The following is a 26,125-nucleotide window of genomic DNA, read 5'->3' on the forward strand; positions in this document are numbered from 1 at the left end:
GGTCCGAGATCCATTGCTTTGAAAACCCTCCACCAAAAGAAATTAAAGTTTGATAAGTTAAGTGAGTGAGGGGGATACCAAGTATGCAGTTCTATTAGATGCATGGAGTAGAACTTTAATGTAAAGCTCCACCTAGTGGTGCACAATGACATTTAAATTGGTTAATTCTTTCGATGTGTCTACATCCCTAAAAGTTTGAAGTACTATTCTTGAATTGTATGTACATATACACTGAGTGGCCAAGTTATCATGACTGCCCCCTCAAGACACTGGTGAACCACCTTTAGCCCATAATACTGCTTGAATTCTTTCTGTAAATTTCATAAAATTTTGGTAGGCGGTAGGAGGAATTTGATCCCATATCCGATAAACTGCACTATTCAGTTCCGACAAATTGGACGGCACTGGATCCAGGTGTTTGATGCCCCGGCTTATCTCATTCCGCAAATTCTCAATTAGATTGAGATCTGGAGATTGTGCTGGCCAACGAAGAATTGAGATTGTGCTGGCCTGTATGACAAGGAGCATTCAGTTGCTGAAAGTATCCATCTCTGGCAGGGTACATCATTATAGAATGTACTTGATCTGCGATAACACTTAAATATATTTGGGCATTCAGACATTGATCCAAAGGAATCGAAGGACCCATTCAATGCCAAAAAAACATCCCCCAAACCATAACATTGCCCCCACCAGCTTAACGTTGCAGGGCTGCCACTGGATGAAAACAAGAAAAATAGTTGCGTTAGTAGCATCATATACGAATAAAAGTCTCCTAAATAGTCTCAAAGATATATAAAATAGTTGCTAACATCATATCCTCCTCTAATATAATTTTAATTATTTGTGCTTTAATAGCATAAAATTCAAATAACATGCATTTAGATACTCATATTTTATAAAAAATGTAAATTTATTTGTGGATTTTCCAACAATATATTCTTTCACACTACGCATAAAAACAGGGAGTTGTATTTTTATCTGTTACAGAACAGTTGAATTTGAAACTTGAATGTCCTTTCTCGGTTCCAATTTGCAGCTGCTTAGTTTAGACATTAAAAAAATAAATATTGCAATTTAATTCAATTTTATTTTGCTTATTTTTCATAACTGACACATTTCCAAATTTTAATGTTTATCAAAAAAATTACGATCACAACTCGACAAAACGAATATCACCATGTACCTTTCTTTCTATTCTAAATAGCTCTAAAAAAATTTACAACACATTTTGTGTAATTAAAGACAATTTTTCTAATTTTGCTACTTCGTTCAAATTAAAAGAGGGGAAAAAATTTAATCCTCAGAGATATTACATTAGCTTTCTGAAACAGGAGGAGCATTCCAATTCCAATTCCATCAGTCTGATTGGTTAAATATGTCTGTCATGCTTTTGACATCAGACAGTGAGAAATAATAAAGTTAGGATAAAACGAAAGCACGGCAAAAAAAAGTGGGAAAGGGGGAAACTCATGAAGCTATTCTTAATTTTAGTCGCTTTGGCTTAATAAAGTCGCCGATTTTACGCAAATTAGTTGTTTTTACTCATATTTCTACTAAAATAGTCGCCATAGTTGCTATTGCTTTAAAATAGTCGTTATAGTCGCCTTTTTAGTCTCCAATGGCAGCCCTGCGTTGCAATGCAGTTGGGGTCCATGCTTCGATCCATTTTCAAACCCTGCATCTGCAGGATGTAATTGAAAACTTGATTCATTAGAGCATGTAATTATTTTCCAGTCATCTACTGTCCAATCCTTATACTCCTTTGCAAACTGGAGACATCTGCGCTTGTTCAAGGCTGACGGCAAAAGTTTTCGAACAGGTCATCAGCTTTAATATGGTGTAATGTGCAGCGCACATTTCGTACAGAGACGTCTGCAGTTGCACTTTCATTAAGATTCCCTGGTATTTGATGCACTGTTGCTCTTCTGCTGGACTGGACAACTCTGGCAGGTCTCCTTTCAGCTGAAGCCTTCAGTAGCCTGTGATGACCACAAGCCTGATGTTGAGACCCGGTTTTCTGCTTGGTAACTCACTCTCTGTATACATTTAGTGACTGCTGCTCTTTAACGCTTCACAAGAGCAGCGGTTTTGCTGATACTAGTTCTGACGCTTTGAGCGCATGCAATCACCCCGCTTTCAAATTCAGTTAAGTCACGTTTTTTGCCTATTTCTCCGCACCTAACACAGTGCAATTGATGGCTCACTTGCCTTGCATTCCCCTTTTTTAGCTACCTCGCCCTCTAGCGGTAACACTCTAACACAATAGCTCATTTTGCATAAAACTGTCAGGTGGTCATAATAATTTGGCCACACTATCAGGGTAGGTCAAAGCATCTTGAATCTTTCGGTGGTAGTACTAATAAGTAGCCGACAACCATGGTTAAAAAGTATACAAAATCTTGTAACTCTGGAATACCATTTGCCATCACAACAAATCAAAGGTTGTAAAAATTTTATAAAAAATTGTTAAAATTATAAAAACCACATATTTTAGGTAATTGATTTTAGGTAGCATCTAAATGTTGCCACTTTCAAATGAGAATATCTGTATAAAACTTTAAAACTATGAATGTCACGTATTCAGAACTGTTCGGACGTTTAAGAGTCTGTAATTTTTTTTTTGAATAATAGGTTTTTAAGGCAAACAGAGATTAAAAGATGTGTTATTCAATAATAAATAAATGAATAATAGTTAACAACAAGTTTTGTTATTGGGTAAAGAAAAAAGGTGAGAAAGACGACTCACTCCTCACCCTGCGTAACAAAACCTGTCTGGAAATGTTCCCTTGAAGTACTATAAATATTCAGCTTCATTAATATTCATAGTTTATTGCACGCAGTAAAATATACTTTTTTTTAACTTCTCATCTTTTCAACAGCATTTTAATAAGTTCATTAAAGCAGCATAAATGTTATCCTAAACACAGTAAAAGGAAATTAAAAAACAAATGTCTCTTAAAATATTCGATAGGTTCTATGAAAATTAGTTAGAATGGATGGATTTGTTTAAAAAAATTGATTTGTTACCAATAAAAAAAGAAAAAAACCAGTTAAGCATATAAACTTACCAGAACACTTCCACTATCTGGGACAAATTCAACTTTTGCATCTGGTTCTTCTGAGTGATCTCTCCATGGAAGTGTTAAATCAACCTCAGGAAGAACTAGAAATTGTAGAATACGTCTTGTACTCACCTACAAACAAAGAAGGAAAGAAAAATTAATCAATGAAGCAGAGTGGGTTGATTATTTTAGATTTATCTCAAAAGTTAAAAAATTTCACAACAAAGAAAATTTTCAGTTTAAAAATTTTAGTTTTTCACAGGGATAAAACATATAAAAAAACTAATATAGTTTATTCAGAACACTTGAGCCTCGGGGATATTTAAGTAATGATAAATGTCTGCACCAATTATCTTGGTCAAGGGGCACAATAAAGTGTTGAGGCACCAAAAGGCGTGCAAGAATTTAATATATGTTTATATGCAATGGTTTGCCGAGCACCATTAAGTTATACCCTTTGAGTCGGTTCTCTTGTGATTTTCTTTCTAATGTTTCCCATGACAAGACTGGTCGTTGCCGAAATTTAGCAATTTTTGGGCACAAGTATTGATACGGAAATCTTACCGAAGTCTTATTGAGCATTACTAATCAAAGTAAAGAAATTCAGTTATGTTATAAATTAAGTCTAACAAAGAAAAAATAAGGGAAATATCAATGGTGTACTGTGGAAATTTTTGATCCAAGCTTACTTAAAGATTTATCCCCCTAAAACAAGTATTTTCGTACGAATTAAATAGATTCATTTAACATTTCGCACATACATAAAAAAATGATTCACTGACAAGCACTTTTATATAATTAAGAATTTTCAAGTTAAAGACAAATTAGATAATATGCACTGCTTAAAGAAAAAAAAAGTTTTTTTTTATTTTTAAAATAAAAAGTGCATATAAAACATGCATTTATGAATTAAGACAAATATTGGCAATAAAATAAAAATATATACTAAAAATACTGGTAATATCTTCAAAATTTCACAAATACCAATAGAATTTATTGTTTGACAAACTTTTTGATCTTCTTTAGAATAGATAAAAAATTAATTTTACAATATTTCAGAAAAAAAAGACCTACCACAGCATTGATAACCATTGGGATGACAAAAGGTATTATGTAGAGTGGCACAGTAAGTTGATTGAATAGCGCTAGACCTGTGAAAACATCAGCAGGCATGAGTGGTCTTCCCTCAATTTTCGAATATAATGAGAATGTCTAACATAAAAGAAATTTTATTAAAATATATTTATTTAATTTTAAAAAAAATTAAAAGTGTTGGAATTGGATTTTAAAAAGAAACTATAAAACTAATGATTTAATATATAGCATACCACTAGTGTCACAATTATTGATGATGTTTGAGTGATGAAAGCTGAAATGAAGAAAATTTATGTTAAAAAATAACTTTTGAAATTGTTTTTATTAAAAGAAAGAGAATTAATATAAAATTAAAGAAAAAAAAAACCTTCAAAAGCCTACATGAGCAAAAAAATTCTATTAAAAATATGCTTGGATAACAAAAAAAGTTCTTTTTGTTTTTGTTTTCTCAACGTCAGATACTGAACTCTTGTTCTTCGCTTTGAAAGATGCCAAAAATGTTGCTCATTTAAAGTTACCCAGTAGACACCTGTGAACCCAAGAGAGCGGGTGCTGCCACAGATACCTATAAAGGTAGCCCACATTTAGACATCATATAACAGAGGACAATACACAGAGAGAAACATCTATGTCCTGAGCAGGATTCGAATCTGCAACCATTGGGCTTTGCAGTCAAAAGGGTATCTGCTACAATTCAGATTTTCAAATTCATGACTTTCCATGACTAATTCCAAGAACTTTTCATGACTTAACGAAGTTACTATTTTCTCCGACAAAAACAGAATAATAAATTTAAAAAGCATTATAATAACATTAATTAAAATGATAGGTATAACCAAAACTGTTATACTCTGCATTTTCATATTTGTTTTCAAATTTAAAAAACAGAGTAAAAGCAATAAAATAGCTGAGCAAATAATTTTTTCTTCTTTTTGCAGAATTATATTCTAAAGATACTTTTCTTGCTCATCAGAAAGGAAAGAAATACTCCTGATTTCTCTGTTCTCATTTCGGAATAAAAAAAAGTTCGCCAACGACTGGCTTTCTTCAGCTAGAATTTTAAATTGATAAAATAAAAAAAATTAATAATATTAATTCTGCAATCACAGAAGTTTAAAAAATACAGTGCTCTAGAAATGATGTTTTTTCTTTCATTTTTTTTGAAAAAACACCATAATTTTTAAAGAACATGATAAAAATCCTTTTATATTTTAATAAAATATGACTCTGAGTGGGGATTTTGTTACAAATTCAGATATTCGGAACACCATGAAATTGGGGGAGTGGAATTCCATTTTAAATATAAAACTTTTTGGCGACCTAAATCCATGACTTTCCATGTTTTTTTTTAAAAAAATAGTTAAAATCATGACAAATTTTGTTCAATACCGAAATTCATGACTCCCCGGTGCGCGGATACCCTGAGTCAAGCATGCTAATCCTTCAGTCACCTGGCCAGCTATATCAAAATAAGTAACCTTCCCACAATTACCAAATCTGTAGATTTAATAAAATTATTTATTTCATGCAACTTCTACACCTGTATATAAAAACCTGTTATTGCCTAAATAAAAATCATGATGCCTTCAGAAAAAAAAAATTTATAATATGGTTTAACAATAGCCTGACCCAAGTTTTCATTTATCTTTTTGTTTAGGAAGCAATAATCCATGCTATCATTTTGAGAAATAAATAATTGATAGCCAATAACTCTAAAAGCTGAATTGAAAAGCTGATTTGATTCATTTTGAAAAGAATAAATTCAAATTCTTACATTATAACTTGTAAAATAACTCCCTATTTATTTGCAAAAAGTTTTCAAAGATGTCAAAAGTAGAATTCCTAAATTTTAAAAGGAAAATTTTGCTAAAATAATTTCCATTTAACAATTTTTTCCCCCTCACTTTAGTTGTTAACTTTCATAATTCTTATCATTAATTTAAAACGAGGTTAAACCATGTAAGTTAACTAAAATTTCAAAACATAAATGGTTTAGAAGTGACCATGACAAATAAACAATAACTTGTTATACTCACTATTAAATGCCACACAAACTGCATCACTTCTTAAAATTTTGAGTTCTTTATTTCGAATTTTTTGCACCAAATGAGCATAAACTGTTTCCCAGCCATATAATTTTAACAGCTTGATTCCTTGAAGTAGTTCAGTAGTCTTTTTCAATCTCTCATCAGAAACATCCTTTCAAGAATAAATACAGAACAAACTTTTTAAAATATATACATAATTATTCATTTAAACCTATTCCACAGTAGTTAATATTTCTTTTTAAAATATTTAGATTATTTTCTTTTTAAAATATCAAATATAATAAGTTAATTTCAAAAAAAAAAAAAAAAAAGGTTTATATAGGTTTGTATAGTTTTATTAATAAGCCTATAACAAACAATTTTTAAAATAAAATAAAACATTTTTTAACGGAGGTACAAGGGTAAAAATTAAGACAATTTAGTGACTAGTCCTCAGGAATATAACTAATAGATATTGCTGGTCCATAAACGTTTTCACTGGACCCTATACAGGTCTTGAGTGGATTTTATTTTTAAAAAGTTGGTTTAGTTTAGTTGAAAAATAACAATTTTTTCTTCTTCTTTTAACTCAGTTATGATGATGTGTTTATGAGATCAAGACAACTTTCTATCCTTTTACATTACTTGCTAGTTCAGGGGTTCAAGTCTGAGTTGAATTTCAGAGGTACTGGACCACTTGACCAATAACGTTTATTTCAAGGCCTGAAGAGAGAGTGTAGGCTTAGATTAGAAGAACTCATAGAGTTCTTTCTAATGCAAATGCTAGATTTATAACCTTGACTTATCTAACTTATCCCTGACACATCAATTCTAAAAATTTTAAGAATCATTAGTTTTAAAACAAATTTTAAATAACAATATTTTTGATAATAATTGTAATGATTTCTCACAGGAATTTTTTAGATTGGTTGCCTACCAACTTATTATTTAAATTTTTTATGATTTGAAGCTTACGTTTGTTATTCATTGAATAATTATTTTCACACAAAAAAAAAATTTAAAAAAAATTCATATAAAAAAGGGAAAAAAAGGATCAAAGTTAGACAGCATTCTAAGAGGAAAAGAATCTTAATCTCCAGGAAGTCCTTATTTAGTGCTTTGTAAAAATATATTCCATATAAATAAAATACAAATAATTAAAACTTTTATAATATTTTAATTACAAAGCAAATAAAAAACTATTTCGACATTTATTGAAAAAATATCTATTCTATCTAATTTTAGAAATCAGGAAAGAAAGAAATATTTTCACATTTTTTCCCAATCAAGAAAAAGTCAAAGGAGTATAAATTACAAAATGACAATAAAAAACAAAAATTGCAAATTTCAACTGATTTTTAAAAGTTATCACACATGCACATTGATATTCACACAATATAGAAAAAAGAAAATACCAAGAGAGAGAAGTAAGAAAAAGGTTCAGAATAATAGAAGTTATCCAGATGAAAACTGTAAGAGAAAGGAAGAAAAATTAAAACACTTTAACTGCAAGTAATTAAGTTAATACACAGCATTTAGAAAAAATGTTGGAATCATAGTAAACTTCAAAAATAATAAATTAATAATCAATAATTTCTCTACAAAAATTGCTAAAAAAAAAGTTTTAATAGGTCTGTAGAGTTTCATAAAAGCAATACTAACTTAAAGCTGTTTTATTTTTTCATTAATCAATCTGTAATAGTATTTTTTAACCAAGAAATTATTCGGAAAATTAATTAGCCCCCACTACAACCCATTGTGGGTCAGAGGGCCATGAAGGTTGAGGTTTAACAATATCGTGATCAACAACATGATTGTAATAATGTGGTCAGTACCTTCCCAAGCAGACCTATACCCATAGATCTGAATTTGGTGAGCTTCTGCCACTGAAGAATGAACCCCAGTCCATTACAATAAAAGCTCAGCGCCTTTAACCACTGAGCTAGAAGTGGCTCAATTAAGGTAAAGTCAATTAATGCCGAGTCAGTAGCCTTTTATTCAGAGTTTCCGGATTTTAAGTCAAGCCAAAAAAAGTGAATCTGGTTTTTCTTTGTTTAAATCACCTAAAAAAAGCTGGCTAAAATTAAAAAAGCCAGCTTTTATTAGCACTTGCAATTTTCAAAAACTGTAACAATATAAATTTTTTTTAATTAATTAAATTGGTGTAATTGTGTGTTATGACCGATTTGGAGCAGCAACTTTGCACTTACAAAATAGTTTGAAGCAGCAGCTTTAACCACGGAAGCCTTAAAAGAATAATTTTAAACTACTTAAAACTACAATTAAAAATCAACTTCTTTAATGCAGCATAAATATATGAACAATACAAAATTAACTATAATAAATTACTAAGAGTCCATCTTTTTAATAGAGCATTTTTACAATTTTAATAAATAAATATTCTATATCAATTTAAAGCATAGTTAGGAAAAATGAAAGAAATAGGTTTAGAACATTTTCAGACAAAAATGTCTAGTTTCGAAGCTAACATAGAACAGAAATTTCATTAACATTAACTACATTTTATATATTTAAGGAATAAATACCTTTAAGAGAAAGCAAAATTAATATCATAATTTATATTAATCAGATTTTACTGCATAGTCATTAATAAAATAAAGATAAATACATTTATAATAATTTTGAAAAATAAAATAATAAAAAGTAGGTATAAATTGGCTTTTTTGAATAAAAATTGATTGAAAAAAAAAGCCTTTTTGCAACCCTGCTATTTACTTTCATATGATTAGACCCATTTGCCTTTATGACAATAAATCCACAATTCCATGCTCATAAAAACAAATGTTGGCTACTGTTTAGGCCAGTTGCACATGCACACCTTGACAATGTCATCACAAAGTTTATTTGAATGCATGAAAGAACACACAAGTCACAAGGGAACAGATTTGGGCACTTTTAAGATCATTGGCTCAAGAGTGCTCATTTGAATTTCTTGCAGAAATTCCTTTATTTCATTAACTGTGAATGGTCAGTGCTTACTTAAATGTTTATATTCGATCACTTTTCATTTTTACCAGCTACCTTTTATTTTTCATAGTGATTTAATTACACTGGCTATTTCATGCAATTCATCTATCGAAACACAAAAACATTGTTATAGAGTTTCAGAACTTTTGCCATTGTGACAATAGTTGTATAGTTCCATGCCCATAAATAACCATAGCAAACTATTCAGATCAACTGTACATGCACACCTTGATTCCCTTTGAAACCAATATACTCTCAGTGCTTCTTTGAACTCATCAACAATTTTAAATAGGTCGGGATAGCCTGGTCGGTAGGGCGCTGAGCTCATGTCCGAGAGTTCGAATCCCGCCGGTCGAAAACTCCCCGTGTAGTAAAGTGACTGATGCACATTAAATCTGTCGAGTCGCCAAAGTCTTCCATGTTCCCATAACAAATCAATACCTCTGGGGGTACTGGATTGGAGATCGATCGTTCTGATTCAGGTCAAAATTACAATCTGTGGATATTTGAATGGATGTATGAATGGGTTTGCCCTATAAACGGGTGCGACATATGGTGTGGCAGAAGTCGAATTCTTGGCCATAGATGGCGCTACTGGAAAACAAGAACAATCGCTCCCCCTCTGCCTAAACAGGCATACGTCAACAATTTTAAATGCAAATAGGGACAAATTGGAGCTCTAAAAATGTATCAAAACTTCTCATTTCAATTTTTGCAGAAATTCCCTGACATGACAGGTCCAGCATTGTCAAGCAGCATGGTGATTTTACAAGATTGTATATTGGAATGTTTAGTTTTGATTACTTTTCCGAGTTTTGCTAAGATTTCTACACACCGATAATTTACTCTAGCTCCCATAACAAGACAAGCATGAGCTCTTTGTGACCAGTCCTTTAATTACACATTACTTACAGAAACAGAAATTATGAATCACAACATCTGAACAATTCTCATTTTATTTTAAAAATCAATGATGGAATGAAAAGCATTGTAAGCCTAACAAATGAAAAGTGTGTGAATTCTTCTCATCACAGCATCAACTACCTTTTCCTAAATAGAATAGTTTTGCTTAATGACTTTTGTCTATATCTTTATTGACTAGTTAATAATTGTAACATAAAAGTATCAAAATATCTTTGTAGCCATGAATAAAATTTGTTTATCCATATACAGTTAATTAGAAAAATTATTTTTAGTTGTACTTCATTTACGTCGCACTACAGGTGCACAATGAACTATTGTCGACGGTCTGGGAAACATCCCTGAATGATCTGAAGACATGCCATCACAATTTTGATCCTCTGCAGAGGGGATGGCACCCCCGCTTCAGTAGCTCGATGACCTGCACGCGAAGTCGAGCACTTTACGGTCAAACAGTTTAAGAGGACAAATACCGCACACCCTTGGTCCCTACGCAGACTAATCCAAGTGGTCACCCACCGGCACACTAATCGCAGCCAGTGATGCTTGACTTCGGTGATTTGTTGGGAACCGTGTCTTAACGATCAGTCCACTGCGGGACAATGAAAAATGTGTGAATTCTCTTCATCTCTGCATCAACTGCCTTTTCCTAAATAGAATAGTTTTGGCTTAATGACTTTTGTCTATATCTTTATTGATTGTTGTTAATAATTGTAATATAAAGTATCAAAATATCTTTGTAGCTATGAATAAAAATTTTTATCCATATACAGTTAAGTAGAAAAATTATTTTTAGTAAAAGTAATACTTTTTATTCTTAAATTTAATAATAATCAAAAACATTCTAAATTGTAAGATGTAAAATGCTTTGTATACTTTTAAATTACACAATTTAGAGTGATAAATTCTAATATTTGAGCTAAATTGGTTGAATAGTTTTTGAAATTAAAAAAAAAGATGTATTAACATAATAAGCAGATACTCACTCACCAAAGCTTTACTTTGAATCCGAGATAATAATGTACAGATATAATACTGTATGGGAACTAAAAAAATTACAGTAGCAGCACCAATCAATGCACTGTAACCAAGTTGGAGGTAGAGAAGAACCAAAAGAAGAACAACCTGGAAAAAAAATTCTGTTTTTCAATTTTTAGAACAGGTATATTTTAGGTTTCAAAACAGATTATTAATTGAAATTATACAAAATACATAATTGTTATAAAAAAAATTGGATTTAAAAAAAAAAAAAAACATTAAACCTCAAATGAATTTTTGAAAAAAATTTTTTTTGACTATTCTAGATTTTCTAAATAAATTACAACAAAAATCCAGTTTATCAGATAAAAGAAGAAAAAAACATTGCCTAATATTTATTTAAATATACTTTTAAAATCAAAAACATTTGTTAAAGATAATTTTTTTAAATTATTTTTTTCCCCCTATTGGCTGCCACTCAACTAATAGTTCTGTTAAATATCATAGTTTGTTGGAAACAATAACAGTATATAAAGATTTAATTTACTTAAAAACGGTATATAAATAAAGGTGATATTATACACAAGATTGTAAAATATTTTTATAACACAAACTATTTATTTTTTCAAGAAAAATAATTAAAACAAAGTATTAAAAAAAATTCAAATATATTTTGAATAGCTAAAAATAAGTATGTCAGAAAATAATAAAAAAATACTTTTGAATAAAATTTTTTCAAAAAAAGAGAGCTATAACTTTACAGTTACATACCTTTAAAGGTACAGCCCAAATATAATGGCCCATGGAAAAGAGCATCAACATATTAAAAGCATCAACAGACATATGATTGACTAGAGCTCCAGTATCTAAGCCTGTAGCAGAATTTGTCTTTAATGCTTTTTTATAAACAAGACACTAAAAGAAAGCGAAAGAAATTAGTAAAATCCAAATTTGCTTAAAAGCTATAGCTAACAGTACACACTAAAATAATGAATTAAAAATGTAGAAGTGCTAAATAATAACCTCATAAATTATATAAAAATTAAAAAATATTAAAATATAATGTATACCAGCAGAGCATAATTTAGAAAAAGATTATGAAAAAAAATTTTATATTTGAGAAAAAATAATAAGCTTCTTTTAGAAAAAATAACTATCTTTTTTCGAGTAATGTCCATAAGTAATTGTATTGCTTAACTAGAAGAGAATATAATTAAAGAACCTAATTAAGAAAAATTTTGAAGGAAAATTTTTACAATTTGATTATATCATTAAAAAAGACCTAAAGACTATGAAATGTCTTGCACTTGGTTTACACACATGATTGCACAAGAGATAGTAAGGAAAATAAGAAACTTTATTTATAGGTTCATATATTAATTCAGATAGTAGTTAGACAGTGAACTTTGCATCACTCACAAGCAAATTTTACAATTTGTTTAAAGTAAGAACTCCGCTACTCATTCATCTGGACCTGCTGCGTTGACTGTGGTAACGAGACATAACTATTTCAAGTAGGAGTGTGGGGTCATTGTTTCAGACAGGTTTTGGCTCTGGTCGGCGAGCGAAAGAGAATTGTTTTTTCCGGTCTATTGTGTTAGTCCTAAAGTGAAGACAATCTACCCTCCCTGAAGTGCGCAATTCCTGTTTCCATAGCAGCAGGCAGTCTCAGACTTTGCGATGGGGGGAGTTCTTACCGTGGACAAACTATAGGTTGCTACTCACAAACAATAATAAACATGCAATGGATAGATTTCTTAGTCTAATATGGCATCTCCATACTTTGCAGGCTTACTTGATAGCACCTATTGTCAATAAAAGCATATCAGTTAGCAGTGCATGATGCTAACCAGATCCATCAAACAGCACACTATCAGATCACTGTTGAGCAGTAAAGCAGAGTAAAAACATCATGCAAGTAAGTGAATCAGTTACGTGAAAGAAAACATGTACGAGTATTGGTCACTCATATTTATTTGGTGATCTAATTTACATCACAATGAGGCTAACAACTACCAGGGTAGCCACTCAAATCAGATTTCAAATTTCCATGATTTTTCCAGGTTTTCCAGATAAAAATCTTAAAATTTCCAGGTTTTTGTTTCTTTTTTCTTGTAAAGTGTAGGATGTGTACAAGAAAAGTGTCTTTATTATAAAATATTTTATTCAAAATGTTATTTTTTTTAACATATCATCTTGAAAAAAATAATTTATTTTGACAATTTGGCAAGATTTTTTTATTTATTTTTCAAATGTTTTCGTACAAAATTTTGAATTAAAAATCATATATTGACCAACAAAAGAGTAAAATGAAATATTAATATATAGTTGGTTCTTACAAAAAAATTTTTTTTAATATATGTTATAAAAGGTTAAAATGAAATAGAAAAAATTAGCATTAATGCAACAATTGTAACAATTTATCGACAAACATTGCTGTTAGCGATTGTAAAAAAATGTGCGATTGGTTGGTTTGCTGAGAAAAAATAATTAACAGATTTCTTTGAATGGGAGTAGAAAAGTTTTCAGAAAAAGAGTGCAATATAAAATCTATTATTATTAAATTATAACCAAAGATTTTTGGAGAATTTTATAAAGTTAAAAATTAAAAAACATTTTATCAAAATAGAAAAAAAAAATTACTGCCAAAGTATCAGAACAAACTTGAGCCATAAATGGATTCAGCCCAAGGACAGAATTTAAAAACAGAAGCTAATATCCTAATCCCTTTTTCCATCTCCACCAGAATCTTTCCTAAATTGCACAGTCCCATAGCGGTCAAAGGTTTCTGCATTCGTTTAGCAACCGTGGGAGAATTTTATGTGGTATTCTAGTTTGACAGAGCTGTAATGAAGCAAATTTTGATGCAAGCAAAGTATCGCTAAGTTGATGATATTTCAACGGTTTGGCGATACATTTCCGTTTAAAAAAAAGTGGGTACAATGGATGAAATAATTTAGCTTAAGAAAATTAGTAAATAATTTAAATTAGTGAAATTAAAAAAATTATCAAAGAAAAAATTTCCAGCTTTTCTTTAAAATTCCCTGATTTTCCAGGTTTTTATCCAGATTTCCCTGATATTTCCAGGTTCTTTCCAGTATAAAAAAAATTCCCTGATAATTCCAGGTTTTCAAGGTTTTCCAGGAGGATGGCCACCCTGAACTACATACTTAATATTAACTATTAAAATCAGTAAGATAAATATATGCAGACTGCCAACTTGTGACTAATATTGCAGACAGAAGTGTGCTGATTCTCTGATTATGAAACACATTGTAACCATTCCGTCTCTTGACAAGCCATCTTGTAACTACTGGATGAGGTATAAACAAGACCTCTAAAGCAAATAAAGTCCCGCTCACGTCGTGAGTAAGATCAGTCAACCGCTTACTTTTAAATTTGCTTAGCAACGGAACTTTCAAACAGAGCAATAGAAACTATTAACTTACTTTATTATTCATTTGTTTACAATCTTGATACTTGAAATGTCATGTGTAGTGTTATGTTCAAAAACTGTATCATTTTATTATTGCATCATTTTACTGCATAATTATTATTTTCTTTGCATTTTAAAGAATGAAGTTAAAATGTCTTTTCAATTTCTATAGTAATAGGGGAAATATCTTAATTAAATATAAATTTCTTGAAAATAACTTTTAATCGAAAATTTAAAAGAATTATTGAAAGTAAATATTCTGATAAGGTTTAACTTCTAATGCAACATTCAATTTAGAAATTGTAAAGTAATAATAAGATATTAAGTCTCATAGGGTACAAAAATTCGGAAAATTAAAGTTAACATTTATGAATAAGGTTAAGGAATTAATTTGAGCGACACAGGCCATATCTGTCAACCAGAGTTGGCAAGTTTCGGGACAGAATGGATTAATCCACGGTTTAAACCGTCCTGTCCAAAACCCTTTTACTCAAATTATGTCACAATTTTATCTGAACAATATTTAAGAGGTAAAATAAACATATAACTAATAACATATTGATAATTAAATATACTACAGAATATTTGTTTTTAAAAATATAATGTTTTATTAATATTGTTTGACTCTTCAATTTAAACAAAGGAAGATTAATCAGTAATCAAGTTCAATTGGTCCTCTCATTCAATAGTACATAACTGTAGTTTGGCCTTGTCGTACAGGTTAAAATATTAGGGACTAAGTGCTTGGTTTGTCATAAACAGGTTTATTTATCTATAGTACTATTCAAGAATACTTTTATTTCATTCATGTTTAATTGTTTTAGCATAGTGGTGATACATCACCAGTGTCAGTAACTGAAACTGATGTTATGCCTTTCAAAACTCTTAATACATTTTTCAGTTATTTTGTATTTTCAATTTAAACTAATATATTTATATTTAAAAACAATTTTTTTCTTTAAATAGATGTCTTTTTTATCATCCTGTGATGCAGAAATTATAAAATTTTTTAAAAAAAAATATTGTGAAAAATAAAAGATTAATTTTTGAACAAATTTAGCATTTTTTTTTAAGAAAAATTATTATTTTTTAATATTGCCATATTTATCCTTATACAAAAATATTATTTATCAGTATTAAAAGCATATTTACATTTAAAGGATTAGGTATTCACTTTTGCTGTTCAATGAATGGAGCTTCAAAAATTATAAGCCTTTTCCTATTATATTATATTATTTTCCTTTAATAAGTTATAGTAAATTGTACAAAAAATATCAAATATTTATTGATACATGTAATTATTATGTGTACAATGGTTAAATGGTTAGAATTTTTACCGTTTACCTAAGTTCAAGGTTTTGGATACTTTAAGACAGTTTTACCCACTTTAGGACAGTTTTACCCAGTAAAACCCACGTGTCTTGTCCAAAACCAGTTTAGGACGTCCAAAACCCCAACCCTGCTGTCAACTGTCCAGGCCAATATACAACTGTCTATAATAACATAAGAGTAATATAAATGTTTAAATAAGAGTAACAAAGTATTTCACCTGCAAAGCTGTCCTTAAGTGTGTTCCTTCTGCTATTGCCAAGTGGTTAAAATTATTTGATAATGTGCTTTGCAGGAAAGTGGCAATAAGAACAATTACAGCCATAACAAAACCATTTTGAATGAATTCCCAAGCAGTAGGATAATATGGCTAAAAAAGAAAAATCAGTTTAAATTATACGAAAATCAATTTAAAAATTTTAAATTATCCTTGTTAAAACATTTAGTGGGAGAAAATACTAAATGAACTAATGAAACACTTGGGTTTAAGAAAACCCTTACGGTCAGATAACCTAAAATAATTTTAAATACACAACATTATTACAAGGTTGCCAACTTTCTACGCTTTTTGGGAAAATTTCATATAATGGTAGTTAAGTTTATGTGTTAACGTAGGATTCTTTGTCTTGAAAATTTGATATAAAGTTATTATCCACACCACTACATGTTAATGATTCAAAAGCTGATATGAAATGCCACTTTGTTCCAAATCTTCCGTGGTAACTCTTTTAAAATGCTATCAAAATTATGAAAGCTTTAGTTTTTCTACCACTTATTATGATATTTTGCAAAAGGTGAAGTAGTGTGCAGCCCTGTTTTTATAATAAGTATTTAGTTTGTTAAGTCTTTATATAAAAAGATGTTTGGTTCCAGTATAATATTATGTGAGTATACATTTGATACCTTCTAACTTTATGCCATAAAAAAAAACAGGTAACTATGACCGTACATATATGTGAAATTTTTAAAAATTAAGATTAAATTAGGCAATTTGTTATTATTATTTTGGTATTGCTACATTTTTACTACTTTATCAGAAAATCTCCTAGTATCACTTTCAAATTTCATTAAACAAACTAAATTAAAGTAAATTTAATTGTTTTCATAAATGAATCTGAAATTGTCTAATCATTATTCAGCTTTTCATTTAAGCACAACCTTAAGATCACTTTTACAAGTGATTTTTTTATTATTATTATTATTATAACTGGAGTTGAACAGCCCACTGAATTCTGAGTTTACTACTAGTACTATCACTGCCAAACTCCATAGCCTTGCAATTTTGAAATCAACCCAGAAGACAAGGGAACCCCTAGATCAAGTATTAGGACAAACTAGCTATCAAGGAGGACTTTTTGATAAAACAAACCCACTTTTATGTTACATGGAGAGGAAATTCACAAAAACCCCTACAGTTATCATGAGAACGAAGGGACTCTAACCCACTATCGGTCTATCACTAAAAATAATTCAGGTCAGTACTGTAGTCCGTGCAAGCCGAAAGCAAAGTTCACATGAGCCTGCCCTTGCTGGGATTCATACCTGGGTCACCTCATTAGGAAGAAAATATTCTATTCCCTGAGTTGACAGCAACTATGACTATAACTGGGCACTGAATGTTTTTGTCAAATCACTAAATAAAAGTATTTTCGATAGAAAAGATGTCTCGTAAACAGCCTTGTACAGAATCTAAATCTGATTCACTAAGCAATTCAGTTAACTAGATTACCTAACAAGTCACCATACAGGTTTTTATCTAAGTGAACCAGTTATAAACCTTATTTACAAATATGATAATGAACAAGTTTTCATCTAGGCAAATTAGTTATACACCTGATTCATTAACAAGTCACTAAACAAACCATCCTGTAAGTAAATAAATTATAAATAAAAGAGTATAACATACTTGTTCTAGAGTACCATGAGGTAGAGTGCCAGTGCGAACTGATGCAACATAAGCCAAGATGATATTTATTGATAAAGGGCCAATTAAAATCACTACATCACCAGTCACTTTCATAAGCCCTCCAAAAAATAAAGTTTTCCAGAATGTCAACCAATAACATTTCCAGAGGGATATATCTCTTCCAAGTTTTTCGGCAATTTGCTAAAAAAAAAAAAAGTTTTTAAAAAATCACTAGCATTGTAAAACTGCAAAAAATTTTTGATACTAAATACAGTTATTGTTTTTTGATTACAGCTGTAATTTTTCTCTCATAAATTGTAAAGAAGCTGGTAGAAAAAATAGGTATTGAAAAGAATGATAAGTAATTGTTTTAATGTAATAATAGTTGTTGCAAGAGTAAATAAAAAAAGGTTATAGTAAAAATATGTAAATAATCAAGCATGCAACAAATGTGAATAAATGTAAGATAAATATAATTAATTATATGTAATAATTTGTATCTGCAATGTGGATCATTTTTTCTAAGTTTAAAAATCATAGAACTTTAATGTGGTGATGGAACATTTTATTCCCCAATCTTTTACTTTGAAGTCAGAAAAAAAAAATAATGTTGTAATAACAGATTGGAATGTTAACTCTACGAAAGCATAAAGCATCAATTGATACTATATGGATAACATTCCTTTGTGATTGATATCAAAACTATTCTTATTATTAAAAAGACAATAATTTACATATACAAATAATATACTTATGCATAGTTTGCACCAACTATAGTGATGACCTGAAATATTTTACCACTTTTTCCAGGATATATATAAGGTAATGCAGATTTGAATAGCATATTACCTTTTCCTTAAGATATATTTCATTAAATCTTCTAAATTGGTATTCAGCTTTTTCTTCCTAAATATATAAATAAAAATATTAAATACAAATAAATAAATAAAAGCAGCATAATAATTAAGGGGGGAAATGCTTATTAAAAGGAAACTTATGATAAAATGTAACTTTCAAACATATCTTTAACATTAAGTTATAAAAATATTTATGAAAAAGCATTTTGATTTTAAAGGTCTTAATAATTTATTTTACTGTTAAATGGCTTTAATATCATCAAGTTGCAAAATATCAAGTAAATTCACATATACACAATTTCTAAATTTTAATTATTTTATAAATAATTTAATAATAAAGATATACCAAATGAAAAAATATAAAATTTCAAAACATTATTTGTCATTAGAAATTAAATAAAACACACATAAGATATAAAGCAATATGCTTAATTTGCGTAAAAAGGGATATCTTTAAAATTATATTGAAACAATTGCATCATTTCAGCAAAAATGAATAAAGTATTCATCCATTAAGTAGTAAAAACGAATAAGTATATACACATTGAGAATATATAAATAAGGCTTCGTACATAATTGAAGATCTTAGATAAGATTTTAGGTATCATTTTTGAAAAATTAAAATTCTTCAGGGAAAAATATCATTCTAGTCCTTCTTAACTATAACACTGATTAATTTTGATAAATCTTTCGGCAGACCTCAGAGGAGGAAAGTAATAAATTTCAATTTTTGAGTGTTTACAGAGTGAAAGAAGGTTCCAAGTGCAGCTAACAGTTAACAAGTAATTTTAGAAAGATTTTTTTAAGCAGAAATTATGTGTGTGCTTGCTATGACAGTGACAGTTTAAATAAGTGTTAGGAGTTAATGCATTGTTCTCTTATAAAACTCTTGAATAAAAAATAAAGTGCCAATCATAAACAACAAATGAACTTTTCAAGTTAATTTACTCAAATTCATTTATAACCTAATTCACTCAGCTCTTCAGTTAAAATTTTCATTTTACTCAGTATAAAATATAAACTAATAAAGAAAGGAAAAATTATTTTTTAAAAATCTGAATTTAATAACAAAAAAAAAGTTTTAAAAAAAGCTGAAGATTTTTTTACACCATATTTCCAAGGGATCAAAGTACTTCGTACACTTGAAAAAAATATAAAATTAAAAAAGAAATCCAAAATAAATAGCTATCTGAATAATGCATTTTTTGTTTTATTAGATAAACATTTCTATATTTTTTATCTTATCTAAAAAATTTTACTCTATTTTTTATAAAAACTTTAAAATGAAAAAAAAAATACAAATTCTTTAATATGTATGTCAGAATTTCTTTGAAAAATAAAAAGAGAAAGTAAGATAAAAATAATTTAAAATGTGAATTTACTTCTGGAAGTCCTTCTAAATCTGCAAGCTCTAATGGACGATGATAACCCAATTTCAATAGAGGAACAAGCCATGAAAATGTTGCCTTGGCGAATAAATTGACGTAAGGATGTAAATACTGAATGTTAGAAACATCAAATTTGTATTCTGGCTCTTCATGATAAGGTTTATGACACAAATATTTCTGAAACAAAAGTTAACTGTTAAAAAATTAGACTGCGAATTAATAATTATGATTTTTGCAAATACCGAACAAAAAACTGACAAAGGAAATACAGATTTAAAAAGTCTAATTACATAGCTAAAACATATTATATAACATTCGCTTTAATTATAAGGTACAGAAAAATAGCCAGACTAACAATCTTTAATAGAACTTCATTAAGATTAAATTAACAAAATATAACAAATAATAATAAGAGTAGACTTTTACTAATAAATAAATTTATTTGGTTTCAAAGTGGCTGCCTTTTGCAGCAATGCATAGGTGCAAATACTTCATGAAATTTTCAGCGATAAGTCACAAGTCTTCGACCTATAATCTATCCCATTTCAGTCAAAATGATTGCTTTAGACAGTGCAAACTTTTATGTGGTTTAGTGCAGGCTCAAGACTGTAAAATGGACCATACACTGTAATCCATGGAACATGGAATACATCATTAATTACATGTAATACATCATTAATTACATGTAATCAATAGATTTAGCTTTATATTGAAAAAAGCCCAAAAAATAATATGTTATCTAAGAGATATATTATAAAATATTTTATAATTGTAGAGCTGGGAAAACCAAATGAACACACAAATTAACAAGAAATTGGACTTAGTTTGAATTTTTTTGCTGTCTCTGGTATAGAAAAAGTATTTATTTATTAACCAAAAAGCAGCAACATTTAAAAAGTACCTACATTTTACTCCTACAATCTCTATAAAGATTTTAAACAAAAAATTAAGAATAAGGAATACATCACATTAATGACATTTATAACTATTTATATATACAAAAATTATGAAATTTTATATGCAAAATGAGTTACAAAACTACTAAAGAATAGATTCTGTCCAGACCAAGGCCATGATGGGGTATTAAGGAGGTCATATGTGTGTGCATACATGTTACTAGCAAAGCTTAAAATGACATTCTATACAATGCCTAGGCATTGAATATAATGTCAAACGTTTTTAGGCAAAATACAAGAATTATTATATACTTCCAATAAGCATTGAATATAATAGATATGTATTCTATAGAAAGACAAATGTTATTTTGATAAAGAATGAAAAAAGATCCAGATAAGGCTATTATATAAATACTGTGCATTTCTTAAAAACATAGATGTTATTTTGAAAAAATAATGAGAGTGCCATTAACAACAAAAATAGGTATCTTACAAGAGTCTAGTGCATACTGCGTATGGTTGAATTGATGTTTTCTCTGCCTTGGAGTACTGCAGCGGTTGAAAGGGGCTTTTCAGCAATGAACTTACAAAAAAACACATTAAGTACTGGTCTTAAACAAGAAGCGTTAAACATAATTATGAACATCTACCTAAATGGAAAACCCTTTTCAGATTTCTGTGCAGAAACCTCTGTAAGTCATTGGCTTGATTGTGGAACTGGCAAACGTCGCATTTGATTCATTTAAAAAACGCAGTACCTTCAGATAAATTGACATTCCAGATAACTTGACCTTTGTCATTTAAATTACTTCATAAAAGAAATACTAGGTTATTATTAGTAATCTAGCATTTCCTTTATTACTGTATAATGTAATCTTAGCATTTGTAATCGTAGTAACTACTAATTAATTGTGCAATTTATATAAATGTTTGTAATAAATAAGAGAAAATTATATTTTTATTTATTTAGAAGCTGCGGGTAAGTTTCAAAGGAGGACGGGTACATTGTTGGACAAATGAAGGCTATTTGTTTGAGGCACTCTAGAGATGAGGATGAAGTAGAATCCAATACAGAGTAGAATCTGCATGATTATACTAATAACAATACTGAATTCGACACAGACAGGGTTCCCACTCTATGATGAGATTGAAATTCAAGGACTTTCCAGGATTTTTCAAGGACCTCAACAAAATTTTCAAGGACCTTAATCTAAGACCAATTTTAAAAATTATTCTCTTCTATTTTACTAGAAGCAACAATGCTTGTTGTGGCAATAATTAATTTCAAATATAATACCTAAATGCTTTGCCTATATAGAGAGAAGAGAGTATATGTATTATGGACTAAAATTTATATTTTTTTAAAAACAACCCTACTGGTTTTACATATTAATTCACAAAATCATTTTCAGCACAATCTATAACTAATGGTAATGAGGTGTTAATGGTGAAATCCTTTAATTCTGTGTATTTCCATGTGAAGGCTGCATGAAAGACAGAGCTAAATCTTAGGTATTCCATATTCCATGACTATTCCATAACCCTCTCCTCTATTAAACATCGTTTCTGAAATTATTCATCCATAATTTACACAACCTTCTCTAAATGTTATGCAGCAACAATTCTCTCTGAAAATAAAAATTAGAAGGAACATATCCCATTTTCCCATGTTTAAAAGCATTATTCGTTATGTGTAATCCACAACTGCCAATGAATATGACCTGGTGGGAATATTTCTCTTTTAATTCACACTGAAGCTTCTAATAGAATTTCCAACTGACATAGGGTACATCTATGGATAATTGAAGTATTTTAGAGAGCTTTTAACCATCATCCATGCATTTGTAAAAAGAGGACAAAATATTTTCTGCAGTTCCATGACCCATAAATTGGGAGGTAAGATACTTAGTGCAAACTTTATTATCAATTCCTTACCATAATGTCCATCTGCTTAGATTGTAGAGACTGATTTAACGTCTCATCAAAGAGTACAGTGTAGCAATCAACATTCTTCAGCTCATTTATAAGAATCCCTTTGAAGTATAGTGCCAATCCAAAGGAGCCCAAATAGGCTCACTTTGTGGCACTACAAAAAAATTGTCTCGCTATACAGCTATCAGCAAACATTTTGGAGAACAATTTACTAATCCCTTCAAAGGAGTTACATGAATAATTAGAATTTCAGCATCAAGCACATTCCTTTTGACCAGATAAGAAGACAATGTTACCTCGGCCACTAAAGTTTCTGTTTCACATGGGGCACACAATGTTGAAGGAGTATTTACACCAGATGAATTAGATGTTGATGTCTTTGGAAAAAGAGAACTCAGGGCATGAGACTGCTTTTTTGTTTTACCTTTCTTTCATGTGTGATTTCAGAGTAGATTCTTCCATTTTTGCGATATCGATCTCCTTCATGCATAATCGGCACTTGGCTCTGAACTTCTTTTCGGGCATCGATAAAATCCATTCTTTATAAGCTTGATTATCCATCCATTGGGGATTAAAATAGCACTTCCCAGGCTAACTAGTCTAAACTACATAACACAAATACGAAGCCGTGCCTTTGCGAATACGCTTTACAATAAAGTTTTGAAATGACGCAAACGTAAGGACAAGTGCGGATGGTAAAACGGCAAATTTATTAAAACTACAAGGTACATATTGTTACAAAATTCGTCGATAAGAAAAAAGAAGATCTAAGCATATGCGACGGAAGATGAAGTGGAGTCTCGCCCCGAACGCATTGATTGTCTGCTGTGCTCCACGCGCTTGGCAGACACCAAGACGCTACGCCCGGTTAGAAACGGTGGCGTTAAAAACCACGTGAGAGAGCTCGGGAACAAAACAGAAAGAACGAGAAAGATCCGCGGGTGTTTTATAAAAAGGGCCGTCGGCAGTATTGGACAAATTCAAGGACCTATCAAGTTTTTCAAGGACCTAAGACGTTTTTCAAGCACTTTCAAGGACCTAAATTTAGCAAAAAAAAATTCAAGGACTTTCAAGGACTCTCAAGGACCGTGGGAACCCTGCACAGATGATGTCCTGAAATCTTTAGACTTCGTAGTATATATTAAAAGTTTTCCTAGAGTCATACATTTAGAAATAGTACTCTTGAATAAATTATCTTAACTTTTATACTAAATTCTCTTAGAGAATTTTTATATTAGATTCTTTTCTGAATATAATTTTTTTACATTTGACAGAATATTTCCTTCATATTATCAATGGAACTGTTAAGTATTTTATATTGCAGGCTAGAGGGAGCTTTGCTTATTTATTTTTTTCCATTGATTTACATACTAGTTTTGAATTTGGGTGAAATTCCAAATAAAAAGCATACTCTTCAGCTTATACAAGGATGGGCTTATATTCAGAAATTAATTATAATAAATTTTTTAAAATGCATTTTTACTACAATTTTAAACTCACCTATATGATTTCCAAGCAATGAAATTTTATACCACAAAAGTCTAACAAACCATTTTTTTTTTAAATTACAAATAATCTGTTGTATTCTAAATTGATTTTTTAATTCTACTTCATTACCAATAAATCTTAAAATTTTAATAATTCCATTCATATAACAGTAAAAGAATTTCTATAATGAAGAATGATACAATCAAGTTATAAAAATGACTTTTTGTAATTGCATATTATAGGAAATATATATGAAAAATATTATGATTTTTATAAATATTCTACGAATATTCAAAAAATTATAATAATCTTAACTTAATTAAGTTAAAATGATATAGGTTTGTTGGAAGTGACATAAATTCAAAATAGTTCAGAATAAAAATGAAAAAATTTTCTTATATAAATTTTCCTTATAAAAACAACTTTAAAAGTAATATATATTCATCATAAACCTTTTTATAGAAATTATGAACAAATTATGCACTAATGAATTTCATAAAGGCATGGCGAAACTATCCATTTATTAGATTCATATACATGATAGCTGTATGATTAATTTGGGAAAAAGAGTGTAATATGATAATTAATTTAGGATTAGTGCACAATTCATAAGTAACTTTAATTCAATAATTAGCATAATTCATTATGAATTTTACATTCGTTCAATTGTACCTCATAATATGTTTGAATATCATTTACCTGTACAATTAACAAAGTAGCATCAATAGCAGTTAATACAGAATAAAACACAGTAAAAGCCCATGTGACTTCAATCCTCAAATGAAAGATATTCAGACCCATTCCATAGAGTGTGACAAGTTTGGCAAGCTTCAAGATACCAGCTATGGGCCAGAACAAGAAGAGAATCATCAAGAGTTTAGGACGATTCAAACGTTCTACATAATAATAAAAGAAAATTGCTGAGATAGTTGACAGTAATGATGTGAATGGTGCCATTACAACATGAAATTTCGTGAATTCATTGAATTGATTAACGAGTATCCCTTCACCACATTCTATAAAATTTAAACACAAAAGGAGAAGTGTCAAAATCCATCTTGTGGTATGTTCATGGTATCGGACCAATTCTCCTTGTTTGCTTTGTATTTTTGTGCATTTGTACCTCAAAGTCACTACGACGGTCATAAACACCAGTAAGATGTTTAGTACCATACTGATAGTATCCACATAACATTCTTTACGGGTTGAAAAGTACCGAATTGTCCCGTTAATACTAATCTCAGGATCGGCACAAAACATTTTTAGTTTCTAATTGCATTCCTTTGTTAGAGCAAACTCTTGATGGGGAAACCGGCTCTTCCCACACATTTGAACTCCAGAGTATTAGAGAAGAATGAGAAGGTGACCAGAAGTGCTCTTGGAGAAAAGACGTTCTGTCAGATGGCGTGAAAACATTATTGACATTCACATGGAAATCATAACAGACCGCCTACACTATTTTGATTATAAAACTAAGCCTGTTGCCATTCACAAACACAGCAATTTTTACCTCTAATAATTTCTTTTCATTTTCACGAGGTTCGCATGAGTGGAAATTTAAACTATGAAATCGCGAATATAAGTTTATTTGAACACTTTTTTGCAAAAAAAATTTATGATTGTATCATTATCATATATTTCTCATCATATATAATTGTAAACTACAATTTGAAATATACTTACTCTTAAAATTTATTGAATCGAAATTCCTGGACTGGGGTAGTCGCTGAGCAGTATCACTACCATGAGTTCAGAAATGTGGAAAAAATTTCCTTTTGCTATAGATCTACCTCTAAATTTCTGAAAGTGACCTCACGAA

The 26,125-nt window shown here is 29.8% G+C and overlaps 1 protein-coding gene across 1 annotated transcript in view; it reads right to left on the reverse strand.

Annotated features, from left to right (window-relative positions):
- Window positions 1-25,780, reverse strand: part of LOC107451599 (ATP-binding cassette sub-family C member 8) — a 70,928-nt gene extending 45,148 nt beyond the window's left edge. Inside the window, exons 1-11 of the mRNA XM_043054186.3 lie at window positions 25,006-25,780; window positions 19,985-20,167; window positions 18,595-18,651; window positions 17,746-17,946; window positions 16,060-16,209; window positions 11,846-11,989; window positions 11,087-11,221; window positions 6,197-6,359; window positions 4,394-4,434; window positions 4,140-4,277; window positions 3,072-3,197 (exon numbers count right to left, since the gene is read on the reverse strand). Of these exons, the coding sequence (XP_042910120.2) occupies window positions 3,072-3,197; window positions 4,140-4,277; window positions 4,394-4,434; window positions 6,197-6,359; window positions 11,087-11,221; window positions 11,846-11,989; window positions 16,060-16,209; window positions 17,746-17,946; window positions 18,595-18,651; window positions 19,985-20,167; window positions 25,006-25,566 (1,899 nt within the window). The 5' untranslated portion in view covers window positions 25,567-25,780. The remainder of the gene's footprint in view (window positions 1-3,071; window positions 3,198-4,139; window positions 4,278-4,393; window positions 4,435-6,196; window positions 6,360-11,086; window positions 11,222-11,845; window positions 11,990-16,059; window positions 16,210-17,745; window positions 17,947-18,594; window positions 18,652-19,984; window positions 20,168-25,005) is intronic.
- Between the last annotated feature and the right edge of the window lie 345 nt (window positions 25,781-26,125).

Source organism: Parasteatoda tepidariorum, chromosome 5 (genome assembly GCF_982258835.1).
Source record: "Parasteatoda tepidariorum strain Cologne lab strain chromosome 5, Ptep-v5.0, whole genome shotgun sequence".
NCBI lineage: Eukaryota > Metazoa > Arthropoda > Arachnida > Araneae > Theridiidae > Parasteatoda > Parasteatoda tepidariorum.